The 15,834-nt window shown below is 38.7% G+C and overlaps 1 protein-coding gene across 12 annotated transcripts in view; it reads right to left on the bottom strand.

The window, feature by feature from the left end:
* Positions 1-15,834, bottom strand: part of AGAP1 (ArfGAP with GTPase domain, ankyrin repeat and PH domain 1) — a 489,058-nt gene that overhangs the window by 282,625 nt on the left and 190,599 nt on the right. For 11 of the 12 annotated variants that reach the window (XM_075934057.1, XM_075934053.1, XM_075934056.1 and 8 more), the window contains 2 exons: positions 13,310-13,451; positions 10,202-10,336 (listed from right to left, as the gene is read on the bottom strand). The exons of the other annotated variant lie outside the window; for it this stretch is intronic. In XM_075934057.1, the coding sequence (XP_075790172.1) occupies positions 10,202-10,336; positions 13,310-13,451 (277 nt within the window). The remainder of the gene's footprint in view (positions 1-10,201; positions 10,337-13,309; positions 13,452-15,834) is intronic. 12 annotated transcript variants of the gene reach the window in all.

A 15,834-nucleotide genomic window follows, 5' to 3' on the forward strand; every position in this document is an offset into this window, starting at 1 on the left:
AAGAAACTTTCAAGTGCTAATGGCTGCAAAACAAAGTGCACACGTGCATACACACACCAACAAATGTCATTTTTTAAAAAAAATCTGATCATTTTAGCAGAAGCAGGCCTCCCACTGGCTCCTCCCCATGGCTGGCCTAGGATGGGTGGACTGGCTTAGGACAAGGAGGGATGCATGGGCCACCTACTGGCTTTTCCCCAGGGCTAGCCTGGGGTGGCTGGGGCTGCTTGGCGCAGTGAGCGACTGTTCCCTGGGAGAAGCCATGGCAGCGGGGGCCGGGCTGCCGGCCACTGTCTGCTCCCCCTGGGTTGGGTGTTTGTTGCCCCCCCCAGTGGTAATTTATGAGCATAACTGTCCCTGCTATCACACCATTTTCTTTCCATTTGATGTGAAACAATCGCATTCCAAGCACACCCCATTGTCCTGGCATAACCAAACCCTGACCTTGCTTTAAGTTATGATAAGAGGAAGTTGTCTACCTAATTTGGTGGCCTTACCTTTTACCATTTCAGAGGAGTTCTTGAACAAATGAACGTTTGGACACACGGACATAGAAACACTCTAAAATATATAGTAGATTCAATATAAAGTTAAATAATGAGTCATATCACACTGATCATGCTCTTCTATTTCATATTTCATTTGTAAAGTGGACTGACTGATTTTTTTTTTAAACCAGCTCCAGATAACGTCAATCTGGTGTAAAAGTGGAATGCTAGGCCCCTGCCCTGCAGAGTGCATAGCTTGCTGCTAGAGTCCCTCTGGCCAGTTTATGAGCAGGCTAATTGATTATGAAGCGAATCCAACAGAGTACTACTATGAATGAAACACAGGGCCCTCCATAATGGAGTCTTCACTATGGAAAAAGTAGGGAAGATGCTCAGAACTCCAATAGGAGTATAGGAAGATTTTATATTCAAATTATTTTAATATTATAATAGCAGATCTGTCATTTGCTAGCTCCTGACAATCACTTATTTTTAATATGCTGAAGAAATCCAGAGAGATTTTAGTTTTCTGTACTATTTAACCTTTTTACTCCTTTCTCCTTCATTTTTCCAAAGAGCTAAAATTCTTTTTTTTTTCCTCTCTTTTTAACTTCTACTTCTGTATACTGCTGATCCAATAACTCCACATACTTTATGGAGTGTGTCTTATTACAGGGCTAAATGATCTCTTAAACCAGTATGTTAGTTTTATTATGCCTGTATTCTCAACAGTAACAGGGAGGAGGGGAAGCTGCCTAAAAGCAATCCTTGGATACTGTTACACTGCTCCCTTGTGACCACTTCCTAAATTACAAGGAGCTTTATTTTTTCCACGGCTTTTGATAAAATATCCAATAAGTTCTGCAGATAGAAAAATATTCTCTATTCCATATAAACACAATAATGTTGCAACTAAACAGAATTAAGGTAATTTTTTTCCTCAATTGCGCCAAATTAAGCTTAGTAAATCAATTAGCAAAAGCATTTCCCGACAGTCAGACTAGGAATCTTTGAAAATTTCACCATATATGTAATATCAGAATCAGGGTAAGGGCGTGTCCAGAGAATGTTATTAAAGTATTATGAAAACAATCCCCTTAGAACATTTGCTTTATCATTTTTAGTGAAGGGGATACCCTGTAATCTGCAACAACTTCAGGAGTCATTCATATAAGACAGAGGCAGAGAGAGAGAGTGTGAAACAGTCATTCAATAGTTTTTATTTATATATATATATACACACACACACACACACACACACACACACACACAATATATGAGAGAGAGAGAGAGAGAGAGAGAGAGAGAGAGCGAGCGAGAGAAGATATTACACAAGAGGCAAAAACCAGCCCGCCTCCCCTCAAAAAACCCAGTATTCAAGAACACATATCCTCCAAATCAAGTTAAGAGAAGACAAATGTTTTTATAACATTCAAACAGAAACAGCATTGATTGCACTAGCAAGCCTATTCTCTATGCATTTTCCAAAAATGAAATTAGATATTGAATACTCGTCAATTAATGCATAACAGAAATATACTACTAAAAAACAAGACTTAGCAAAAAAGGTCAAATGTTAGATAGATAATTATGTCTGATTACATGGTGAGTTTAACAAATAGTTTGACTACATCAAAACTGCAAACTTTATCCTGTCACATTAACTACAGTCTTATTCTCTAAGACTAGGCGTAACAATTAGCGGCTCATGAATCCTGGTCAAATAAACATTTCACATGCTTTATTCCCATGAAAAAAGAATGTTACACTAAAATGTACCTTCACCTGATGCAAATAGCGACTTAAAAAGAATGGCAGATATGAGATTTTTATGAGATATGAAGCTAACTGTGCACACAAATAATTGGGTCTCTTTTGAGAGTTTTGTTAAAAAAGGAAACATATGAATACCTGTGACTAAGTAGAGTCAAAGGGTTAATACTCAATGCTGCTGGGCTGAGTATCAGCCTGCTTAAATTAGAATTCAAACAGGCTGATATTGTCCACCGTTGACTAGTCTAGCTAATGGGTAATCAGGGCTGCATGTCACTTCAGATGCCACACTGTAGCCATAAGCATTCTACCGAAAGGTCACAGCTGTACATTACTGAAATCGAAGTAATTACAGAAGCCAGAGGACCTGCTCTCTTGCTCTGCATTGCACTTTGGATCCACATAGCTCTAGCATCTGACTTCCAACCGAGGAACCCTTAGGGCCACATCTAGTCTAAGAGTGAAGATTGCCTCTTCCTAAAATCTGTCAGTGTAAATAGGACTAAGACTTTATTCGCTAGCCATTAAGCTGATTAGCATTTCTTAATGAAAATACATCTATAAAAACAGATAGTGAATGACAGCCTCTCTTTGCAATCCCAAGGTACAAGGGCTAATGTGTCATCCTTATTCTTTAATACAGAGCGTAAACTACACTCTATTAAAACACCTTTCTACTCACACAGCTGGGTCAGTAATACAGTGGGCAGGATGTGGAATTTTTTTTTTAATCTCCATATGCATTGGATGGATATTTTACACACACACACACACACACACACACACACACACACACACACACACACACACACACACACACACACACACACACACTAAAAAAACCCAACAATGTAATGTTCAGTAGGCATTTCAAGATTCTAACAGCTCTACTTCCCCATTCCTTCAACCTGACACTGTTGACATAGCAAAGGGTACAAATTATTAACTGGGGTCAATTTTCTCCTGATCCAAATAACCCAGAACACAGTGCATTCCAGTCTACCACTCCACCATTACATTATGTCTTTTGTTGTGAATGTTAGTGGCAGCAGTTAATATGTGGTGGATTACAAAAGGAAAAACGCAAGTCAGGAGCAGCTGAACTGATTAGAGGCTAGATCTTGCAGTCATACAAATATCCCGCCAATTATCCTGCTAGATACATAGCTTCAACAAGCTACTTTTTTTGAGCCTTGTACCTTTTTCCTCCTTTGGCATGTGTTCTAAACCATTTCAGAAGCTAAGGAATTCACCTTTCATTAAACTTGATTGCAGCGCCATACTATCCACAGTAATTGGGATAATTAAATCACATTGAAAGATTCCATTCAAGTGATGACTTATTTCCAGTGCCTGCTCTAATTTGTCTAGCGGCACCTTAACAATTAGACAGTAAACAACACTGAAATTTCAGTAAAGCTTTTTCTCTCAAGACTCATTGCTAACATCTCTCTAAGAGCCAGACTTAAATAATTGTCCATTAGCTCTATTAAAATGAGAGCTCACATTTGTAAAGCAATTGGTTTTTTAAAAAGAGATCTACTTGAGAAATTGGAAAATGTGAAAAACCTATTATAAACCTATTTGTGTTCTGTATATCTTTAATTTATATTAACAATTCATTAGTGAGGAATAGTAACCCTGAATGATGTTCATGTTTAAGTTGTGCTTAAAAATATACAACTGTCTCCTAATTCCACAGCTGTTAAGTACAAGAGAAAAATAAATTGACTTCTACACTACAATATCAGGCTGACCATTAAATGCAAATTATACAATCATATTAACAACTTTGAATCAGTTTGCACCCGATGCAAGCAAACTACACAGCAGATAAGGTTTTGACATTCTCTATTGGTGTATACTAAGATAGATATGTAGAATTGGGTTAAATGGATCACACAACAGAAAATCTGAAGAAACCAAAAAGACATGCAATTATAAATACATCATGAGCAAAAGTAAGAGCAATTCTTAAGCATTAATGGTAGATCAAGCTAATCCAAGCAAGCTAAAGTAATTAGAGACACATCCTGGGGCAGAACACTGTACAATACTGCGCCACCGAGGAATATTAAAATAACCATTTTCAGTTTCACTGATAAAGCTATTTTGATGTGTGGCAAAAGAGAGCTACAGATTAATGAGATTTTTTTTTTTATAGATCTATTGTACTTTTACAAAAAAAATTATCACAATTTTTGAAGTACCAAAAAACAAATAAACCCCAATTAAACAGCCTATGGCCTTAACATTTTGACACACAAAACCACACTTACAAATAAACCCCATTTTCTTTTTATATAGAGCAGTAATACACGGCATGATTCAGCCATCCTGAAACACACACAATAGCACCCTATCCCACAGTAGTCCCTCAGAAGAGCAGCAAAACCAGGCTCTCATTTATCATGTGATTCTTAAAAAAAAACCATTTCCAATTTAATGAAGTTTAAATAATTAGTAAGAGAACACGGCCCAGCAAAAATAACTCCCAATAAAAACATGTAAGAGACAGTCTGGGCATATACATATTAAACCAGATTTAGAAACCTTAAGGAATTAAGAGAATTAACTACATTTATTACACCACAAATAATCACTTTTGAAAAACTGTGAACCATTAGAACAGATTTAAAACTTAAAAAAACCTGAGCTAGCCTGACAATTAAAATTTCTACAATTAAAATTTCAAGGACCAATAATTTATATTGAGAAATACTCAAACTGTTAATTGCTTAGTCCTAAAAAAATTGATACAGTGACAAAACAAACTTTAATAGCTCTTCCAAGACTAATGCGATTTAAGGTAAGAGCAAAATTTCTATTACTTGAACATGCCAGATGCAATATATTTGGATTTTCATAAAGCATGAGATACCATTTCACAAAATTGTACTTGAAAAGAAAATCAATTAGCTTATTGACAGGAACAGGGAAGTAGACTGAAAAGCGGCAAAAAGATCATCAACGGTTATGGATCAACAGCAACTGATCACACTGTGCGAGAGCATGGAGGTGGCTAAGGCAAAATCAATTCTCCATCCAGTCTTACTCAACAATATCTGAATGAAGGAGCAAGCAGCATTTTACTGAAGTTTGCAGTCGAAATGTAATTAGGAGGATCTATCAACATCAGTCAAGGCAGAAAATACAGAAGAGAACAAATAGCTATTAGAAGTGTCCATAAACAATAAAATTAAATTCCAACTAGATATGATGAAAGAAACCTAGGGTTGGTTATTAGATACAAATTTGGAAATTTTGAATTTCTGATGAACTGCAAGTTGCATAATAGAATTTGCCTTGATTAACTTCCTGATAGTAGAAGTAAGCTGTATGCACAAGTATTTGTGAATGTAAAATTATGGGTCATTTTTTAACATATTTGAATTCTATTACAGGAGTTTCTAGCTCTTGCTAAATAAATAAATATATACACACACTACCAATTCTATATTTCTGTTCTTTATACGATGCTCAATACCACGCTCCATTACTGGGAAATCCAAAACAGAATGATAGGACAGCAATGTCAACTAAGAAGAAGTAGAGGAATAAGAAAATAGGTGACCGGATAACACACATTCGTCTATGAAATATGATCACATACATTAATACAAACAAACAACCATTGTGAAGGTTCATATAAAATTTAATAGAGAAAGTTACATTCCCTCTATCAGCCCCACACAAGCTAATACAAATCTATATACAAAATCCAAAAAAGAGTATTTATGAAGTTGGTGCATTTTACAAATAATGTTGATACCTGTAAACTTATCTTATTAATGGTTTCATTAACTAATTTTGTTACATGCCCTCTGATAATCTGCTGCATTCCTGCATCACACTGAATACGTCTATCCTACAAGCCTCTTTCGAAAGAGGCTTTTTCGAAAAAATAGTTTAAAAAAGCCTCTTTCGAAAGACAGCACTTAGGCTGCATTCGAAAAAGCAAGACTCTTTTTTGAAAGAGAGCGCCCAAGCAGTCTGAATGCTCTTTCGAAAAAGCACAGTTTGCGTCAATAACGCCTTTTTTTGAAAGAGCATTTTCAAAAAAAGGCGTTGTTCCTCATAAAATGAGGTTTTCCACGGTCAAAAAAAAACTGCCATGTTCTTTCGATTTAATTTTGAAAGAACGTGGCAGCAGTCTAGACACAGGTGAAGTTTTTTCGAGAGGCCACTTTTTTCGGAAAAACCCTGTAGTCTAGTCACACCCACTGTGTACAGTACTTTTATAAAGAGTACATAGTTGGTGAAGATTTTGCAAAAAAGGTCATGTTTTAAAGCCTGTCTGTTCCACAGACAGACACATTCTACTGAAGAAGAAAGCCAACTTTATTAGGAGTTATTAGGTCACCTCAAACTTTGTATGCAATTATGTTACACAACTATTAAATCTTTCTTAAAAACAGAAATATTCTACAAAGGCTACATGCATCAAGTCAAAATATTTTAATTAAATAAGATTTTAAAATGGTAATTGAGCCATAAAAACGTTCGCATACCTGTACTGGGGAATCTTATCCCTACAGTATGCCTTCATACATCCCATCCTCTCTTTGCTTTTTTTGTGTGTTTGTTTTGTTTGTTTTCATGCATAGTCATCATAGGAGGTCCCTAAAATTAAGACTTCAAGCAAAAGATAAGGTCTTCCTGTTTTGTAAAGTGCCCTGAACAAACAGTAACTATTAATAAATAGTTATAGAAATGTAGCCGTGTTAGTCTGGTATAGCTGAAACAAAATATAGGACTATGTAGCACTTTAAAGACTAACAAGATGGTTTATTAGGTGATGAGCTTTCGTGGGCCAGACCCACTTCCTCAGATCAAATAGTGGAAGAAAACTGTCACAACAATATATACCAAAGGATACAGTTTAAAAAAATGAACACATATGAAAAGGACAAATCAAATTTCAGAACAGAAGGAAGCTGGGGGTGGAGGGTGGGAAGGTAAATGTCTGTGAGCTAATGATATTAGCTTCCCCAATTATCACCTCTAATATTATTAGCTCACAGACGTTTACCTCCCCTCCTCATCCCCCTTCTGTTCTGAAATTTGATTTGTCCTTTTCATATGTGTTCATTTTTTTAATTGTATCCTTTAGTATATATGGTTGTGACAATTTTCTTCCACTATTTGATCTGAGGAAGTGGGTCTGGCCCACGAAAGCTCATCACCTAATAAACCATATTGTTAGTCTTAAAGTGCTATATAGTCCTATATTTTATTAATAAATACTACTACTACTAATATTGAAAAGAGTCCAGGTAAGGAACATATTGGCCCAAAGACACCTCTTTTTTTTTCTTTTCTTTTTTTAAGTCAATGACAACACCCTCACTGACTTCAATGGGAACAGGAGCTGCCCTACACTTCCTTGCTGACCTCACCTGAAAAGCACTTCATGCACAGGCTATTTTATGCCACTCGGCATATTAAGCGTTTAAAATGCACCATCACGTCACATATTCTAAGAGTTTTCCCACACTATATTTACTCCTTGTATTCACTACATAGCATCACTGACATTCTGGGAAAGGGCCGCCACAAGTAACCAGCAGCTTATCTAGTACACGTATGCACAAGTGGAGGAGTTGTATCACTGTAAAATTCTGCAAGTCCCGTCTCCCTAGATCAGACATGAGAGGGAATGGCACTGCAAAAGTTTTTCTAGTTGATAAGGAAGGACAATGTTGCCATTTCCACATCAAAAGCCATGTGTGGGACACATCCAGCTGACTTAATTAGCTTCATTAACATGGGTCCTACAATTGACAGGTACTTCTTGGTGTCTGTTATTTCCACTCCAATTCATCTGATGACATGGGCCTTGCCTATGATTCTACATATTTTGGTTAGTCTTGAAGGTGCCATGGGACTTATCATGGGACTTATCATTGTTTTTAAATGTTGCCTAGGGTATAAGCATGACAAATAAACTGCAGTTCATTTCATACCAGAAATGGAGCTTTTTTGTTTCTTACATGAAAAATCTTAGACATTAACCTTTGATACAGGGAATACAAAGAGAACGCAATGGATTTCTCCTTAAACCCATCTTTAACAACATGGCAAACAAATTGTAGTAGCTGAAGTGTTAAGAACAAATTCCAAATTAAGAGGTTATTTTTAAGCCATCAGCAATTCACTTCAATACTCTCACTTGCAGAGAGTCTGCTTGGTCTATTTTTCCTCACTACTTTTGCACATGCGATGCTAATCTACACTACACACCCCTTTGGGTGGTATGTGGTCTACATCCCTAAATATCTGGCCTTCCAGAGTTATAAATAGCATTGTGGCTAGTGAGGAATGGCTTAGGGAAGTAAAGATCCACTTGAAAGGAGTGGGACTTGGTCAAGCACTGCATTCCTGGCTACACAGAGACTTTTAGCACTTAAGTGTGCTGCTGTCTCCCCACTAATGGAGCCTTTCCCCACCGCAGAGGAAGGCTCTGTCACTGGGGAAGCCATGGAGAAAAACCCAGGCAGTTCCCCACAACTTGAGGTTTTCACCACAGAGAAACACTCCACAATAGGGAAAGGCTCCAAGAGTGGAGCCTTTCTCCTCCCCTGAGAAAGGCTCTGGCAGGGGAAAAGAGGTTGCCAGTGCCCTTCCTCACACACACAGCAACACACCACAGCATGGACTCCGCCTGCTGTTCCCTGCAGCAGGTAGCTACACGTGTACTACATGCCACCAAAGGTGGTCTGTGGTGTAGCCTTAGACACTTATTGATGAGCTGGGATCTCATGTAACTACAGCAAGTGTAGCTCTTAGAAGAGAAAACGCAAGGACTGCAACATGGCAAGGGATCAGGAATTGGAGGAAATAGTTTAACTAATTCAAAGATTTTCTTGAAGAAGCAGAATAATTTCTGTAGTGGCCAGTTTACAGCTACGGGGTGAAGTGAGGCACTGAGTGCAGTTGAAGTTTGTAGATGCCTCAAATACACACAGCATGTGGAACTGTGATAGAGATGCAGCCCTGTTAGTCTGGTGAAGCTGAAACAAAAGACAGAACTATGTAGCACTTTAAAGACTAACAAGATGGTTTATTAGGTGATGGTTTATTAGGTGATCAATATTGGGTCTGGCCCACAAAAGCTGATCACCAATAAACCATCTTGTTAGTCTTTAAAGTGCTACATAGTTCTGTCTCTTGTTTCAGTATGTGGAACTACCACTAGAGGGAGCACAGTGACTTGTTTCATACACAGAAAACATTTAGGAACTGCAAATGGTTATCTCCACTTTTGTTTTATTGTTTTTATTTAACCATTATTTGCCCCTCAGGGACACAATAGAGCTTATTGCAGGAATAACAGTCCAACTAAACAAATGTCGGTCAAGTTACATATTTAATGTTTTTCTTCCATGCTATATTAGTGACTTGCAACATCCTTCTCAAACTAGTCCATAAAGTTACACTCCCTCGCTTTTAATTCCCTCCTGAAGACTCAATCCTTCTCTGATGCTGAGGGGTAGGAGAAATTGACAACTGTTAACATTTAAGTGGGTGCCAAGAGAGAATTTGAATACTTGTTTTATGCATTTATGCTGACGACTCTCCAACCTGCGGCGCCGGGACGAGCCCGACACCTCAAGTGGAGCACCCATGGGGACACCACCGCAGAAGAAATACAAATACAACCTGCAGAAATAGCAAATGTATTTATGATAGTATGGTTCTAATGAACCCAGCAGCTGAAGACAGCTGGATAGCCAGATAAAATGCTGGGTGTGAGATCACAGTGCTGAGCATAACAAGAAATTCCTACCTGGGACTCAAGGTGCCACCAAAATAATAAATCCCAGCCAGGATTAAACCTTCTGAACTCTGCAGCAGGCAATGGGCATTAATCTGGAGAATAGTTATTTGACTATTGTATACTTTGAGATACTGAGTAGAAAAAAAAATTCCATCCTTACCGTCTTGGAAGACCCTTTCCACATTCAGCCCGTAAGTAGCACAGGTTTCATAGTAAGTGCATCTCTTCAAATCATTCGATAGCTTCCTTGCTCTGCCATCATCAATAACCCGTGGATTGTTTGAACTTATAGCATCTACAGTAACAGCGTGCAGGGGGAGAAAAGCAACAGCATTAGCACTTTTATCATGGTAAGAAATCCTGTATTCAACAGCAGCAATTTATATCTACAGAACAGCCCATGCCTAGAGCCTACAAGGCGCTTAAATGCAACCCTAAAACCAAATCCACACAAGAAACTTCACACGGAGACAAAAGGTTACAAAGATACGCAAAGCCAGGTAATGTCAATTTAAGATTCCATGTACAACTTAAACCCTTTCCCTTTGTGTGTATAATACACATCCATCACAAGCTACTTTCTATATACATTCTTTATTGTCTAAGACATGTGTCCGCCACAATTTTTCTTCTGATCCTATATCACATATTTTCAAAGAGACAATGGTTTCTCTAGAGATACTGCACAACAGAATGAACGGTCAGAGGTGCATCTTGGACTCTTCTCAGGAAAACACAGGTAAATATCCTGTTATCTAAAACCTTTATTTTTAGATATACATTTGTGAATTCTGCATAGCAACCTATCACCTTCAGGATGGCCCCTCATTCATTTCACAGTGGGGAGATGCCGTTATCCCAAACAGCTAATGAGAAGATCTGAGGCGGGGATTTAGTGAGCTGTTAAAATTAAAAACCCCTTCACAATATTCCTTTCAAGAGTTTATTCAGGGAACATATGACAGATCAATAATTGTATTGTATAAATTGTTTGAAACTGCAATTTATTGTAATAGGGATTTTAGACTTAACTTACCCACTTGTCAGGGCATTATAAAAGCTAGTTAACACTGTAAAGTATTTTGAAGATGTATAGTACTACACCCCATTACAATTCAGACCAACACACATAATAATAAAATTTGCCTAATTCCCATGGCAGCTTAGAGTAACAATGCAAAGAACCACAGCATTGCAAAAGTGATCGGAAAATGTAGCCAAGTCTAAGCTACTCCGTATTTAGTAAAAAAAACAACGAGACTACCATGAGAGAAAAAAACCTCATTTTAACTTGAATATAAACTCCAATTACTGTGAATCAATACTACACAGGGCATTCCTATCTGAAATATATTACTTTGGGTAAAGTTTCATACATTTTAAATCTCACATGTGACATGTACCAAATGAAGCATATTGGTTTTTATATTGCCATCTATTATTATCTGACAGCTGAAAGGTTAAAAAAAAAAAAAAAAAAAAAAAAAAACACACATCTGCGTGGAAGCAAGCCTAGTGATTTTTCTTTGTAAAACCAGCAGAGGGTGCTGAAGGCACGTGCCCAATAAATGCAGCTAAAAATCAGCAGCATTATGTAAATATCTTTTTTGTTTCACATGCTATTTGTGTGTGAAAATATGGCCCTGAATTTCACCAGAAGATGGGGGGTGGGAGGGAATATTCCCCTTTTATCCCCCTATCCATTTTCCTACTGGGAAGAGGATTCACCTTTGGCAGCAGAAGCAGCAGGGAAACAGATGTTAACATTTTAGGAGATTCACTTCAGAATCTAACAACTACAATTAGTGGGATTGGTAGCAGAAATGCGTCAGATAGAATCGCTACTATCACATTAAAATGGACACTGTCACCTTGATGCATAGCTAAGAATGGTGCCCTGTATCACCCTTTGCTCCTGCCTCGCTACCTCCCAGACCCACTACCTTTAAAATTCCCCCTCCTCCTCCCTGGAGTTCTGGGAAAGACGTATACAAAACTTCCAAGGATGACCACATCATTGTAAGGAAAAACACACAAGTGACACACCTAGCAAGGAAAACCTGAACAATATTCTTCCCCTCAAACCTGTCTCTTGCAGTAATCTTAGGTGTTAAAAAGATTGTGAAATGTTTAACTTGATAGTGTCCCTTTAAGCAATTCACTTCCATTTCTGAGTGCAGTTTCTTCTATTCAGCCTCAAATTTTTTTTTGTATCATCTACTTCCCCATTTTATCTGTCACCTGCTTCCGGCTTATGGCCTCTTTACTAGTCTTTACACTCCGTGTTTCCCCTATTTCCTGGGCTTTGCCATGACCTGCTTTGGTATAGAGTCTGCAGTCAGGCAATTGGACTGTCAACCTGTCCTCAGGCATTGTCTTAATTGGCAAAAAGAAAGACGAGGTGAGGAAGCAATGAAGATCTAGACCTTCATTGAACCATCCTCAACTTCTCTCCTGGCTGCAGGCTACAGGGAAAAGGGAGTCTAAAAGCATAGCTGAAAACACTGAAGAAGGGGGAAACAGGGCATAAGAAGCTTCTATGCTATCTTTCATAAAAGGATCTGAAACTGCACACACCCAAAGCTTTCCAGTCCTCTGTTAGCCTAAGGCTATGCTGCTCTAGCATTGTTCCTGCAGGACAGTTTCTTTCCTAACTGGGATGAAGTAAAATTGTGGGGTTTCTTTTCAAGTGACATAAAACACAAGTGACTATGCAGCAAATTTAAAAGAGGATTGAGGTCTGGCTTGTATATGACAACCTTCATTTTTTCATAAATACTGATAGCAGAATGATTCCCAAGTCTTAGTTTCTCTTATTCCGGTTGTGATTTAAGGAGATAAAGGTCTGGTTTATGCCGGATCTTTTAAGCAATATGAGTCCCATCATAATTTACATCATGATCCTACAAACATTTATGCGTGTACTCAACTCAAAGCATGTAAACAGTCTTGTTGACAGAGCAAAAAAACAGATATGACTGGACAGAGTTTGGAACACTAATCCCAGAACAGCAATTTTCTGTTAACATCAGGAATGTTTTACATTTTACCAACCATGTGCCTAGAAATATCAGTCATTTCCCAAAAAAGGCTGGCATAAAAGGAAATAGATTAAATGAAGTATGTTTGTCTTTAAAATATTTCAATACACAACTCCCACTTTAAAGACACTTTCAGGCAGGTAATTAGCCAAAGATAACAGAATATAAAGACAGAAACAAGATTCCTGGTATCTTCTTAGAGATGTTATAATCAAAAGTGCACTTACCCTGGGTTCCCACTAGTACCATTGGGATTTCACTAGTGTTACGATAGTTAGCCATACGGCTGTAGTAGTGGTAAACTGTCTGGAAGCTAATTTCATCTTCCAAGCTGAAGACAAATATAACAGCATCAACCCACATGGCAAACTACAGAGAAAAGAAGGGGAGGAAGGAAGAAGAGAGATTCAGTGGGAATGCAATGAGCAGTAGTCAATACAAATGGTGCAATTAAATTACCCTGACTTGAGAGGATGGGAGAAAGAATGCTACATTTGGGAAATCTAACCATTAACACTAATAACTCTGAACTTGCTTTTTAATTTTACAGGGAGTTTGCATGTGGTGGTGAGGGATTTTGGCTTCAACCAGGCAGCGTCTGGTATACAAAATGTATGCTATAAATTCTGGGTATATTCAAAGTAGTAACTGGGTTTTGTTACATGGAAACTGGGAATGAAATGAGCTTGCCAAGCTTTGCACTTGTGAATGGCATGGATATTTGAAAACAGGACTCCAGAAGTGAAAGGTTAGTGCAACCACCTATTACGTCACCTTCCCCTTCATCCTGTTGATATCTGTATTTCGATTTCTCTACTCGCATTAGCACGGACATTCAAAACAGAATACTATGCTCAAGGGTTTGCAAGTTTACTCACTACATTTCAGATCCAAGCAAAATTTCAAAATATATTTTGCATTTCTTGATATTCTAAAACTGAAATTAACATATCTAAATTTGCCGGTGCCCTGATTATAGAAGTTTAAGTAAAATGATTATGCCTTAGGTTTTGTAGGGGGAAAGTGAACTGTTTTTTGCTGGTGGTGTAAATCTGCTGAAAGAGGAACATCCATGCCCAGGTAAGGCTTAAAATAACCGTAACTGGAGGGGTAATTCCAGATCACAAATAATTGTTAGTAATATTAAATGAAATTAACATGGCAGCAAATTCCTCTTGGTTATAGCTAGCCAGAGGAGAATTTCTTAAACTAATAACATGAGTTTATAAATCTGTCTATTCCATCAATAAAAAGCTAACCAGCTGCAACCTTATCCCTCCATAGTTATTAATCATAATATTATGACGCAAACACTGTCAGAACCAATCAAGTCATGGCCCCATTGTGTATATACATAGAAAGAGTAGATGCTACTGCAAAGAGCTGACAAGGCAAAAAATAATAGCACCTACTTCTTCATCAGAAGATTTTAAACTGCTTTACAAAGGAGATCAATATCACTATTTTACAGATGGGGAAATAGAGGCCTATGGTGATCCAACAGCCCTGTGTCTGAGAGGGAATAGTAAACAAATTTCCTAATCTCTAGTCCAATGCCCTATCCACTGGACAACACTCCTCTATGCTCCCCATAATTAGTGTAGTTTGTGTTTACATATCTATGTTGTGTGCTGGGCATGTGCCCATTGTTACTTCAGTATCACTAACTCTTGCAATGTTTCACACTTTTTAAAAGCACCAGTGCCTAGGACCATATGTTTAGATCAGTTTGCATTTAAAAGTTCCTAACTTTCATGGTTGCAAAAAGATGGTGAAAACATGAATCCTTGAGGCTCACTGCACAGAGAGAAAAGAGGAACTCAAAGGGTATGTCGGAGGATGAAGGGGTGTTGCATCTCATTATTTCTATTCAAATAATTTATACAAGTTAAATTATTACAAATAGCTTGTTATGTACCATTTACTTCACTATATATGTATATCTTAACCCAAGTGGTAAAACATCCAAAAGGGATGTAAGCAAGCAGTCAACTATTCAACTACCCGATAAGTCTATACTTACCGGGTAGTCAAATGGAGTTCTTGACTACTCGCTTCCCCACCCCCACTTGCTGCCTCAGTATGAGAGGCAGCAGGGGGGTGGAGGAAACAGAAGCCAGTGCTGGGGGAAGCCACCTTAGAAGCCGGTTCCCCCCCAGCACCATCTCCGTGGTGCTGTCAACCTATCAGAGGCAGCGGAGGGGAGGGAGGATAGGGGAGGCAGCTGCCAAGCAGCCTCTGTCGATGGGGATCCCAGCAGGGAGCTGGGCCCCCTGAGGATAGAAGCTGTTGCTGCCAAGCAGCTTCTGGTTCACAGCAGCCCCGGCTGGCAGGCAGGGGATGCTCTGGCAGCGGCCTCTGTCCACAGCCACCCCGGGCCACCGCAAACAGGGGTTGCTGGACCCTGTGCAAGCCGGGACCAAGCAGTCCCAGCTCTCGCCAGTCCGTGACGCTGTGCCTCTGCATTTTAAATGTGGTAAGAGCTCGGCGGCTCTTACTACATTTAAAATAGAGGCACAGAAGTCCAGAGCTGGCGTGAGCCGGGACTGCTCAGTTCCGTCTCCAGCCAGCTCCCACTGTGGCTCTGCGGAGGGCCCCTTTATCGACTACACAATTAGCCAGGTAATCACAATTTAACGTCCTTAGCGCCCAAAGAGCAAATACAAAGCTTTACAGTCGTCAAGAGAGACTTAATAAGCCAACCTCTTACAATGGATTTGCCAATGCCGCATTGTGCTAATACGTAATATAT

The sequence above is a fragment of the Pelodiscus sinensis genome, chromosome 7 (genome assembly GCF_049634645.1).
Source record: "Pelodiscus sinensis isolate JC-2024 chromosome 7, ASM4963464v1, whole genome shotgun sequence".
Classification (NCBI taxonomy): domain Eukaryota; kingdom Metazoa; phylum Chordata; order Testudines; family Trionychidae; genus Pelodiscus; species Pelodiscus sinensis.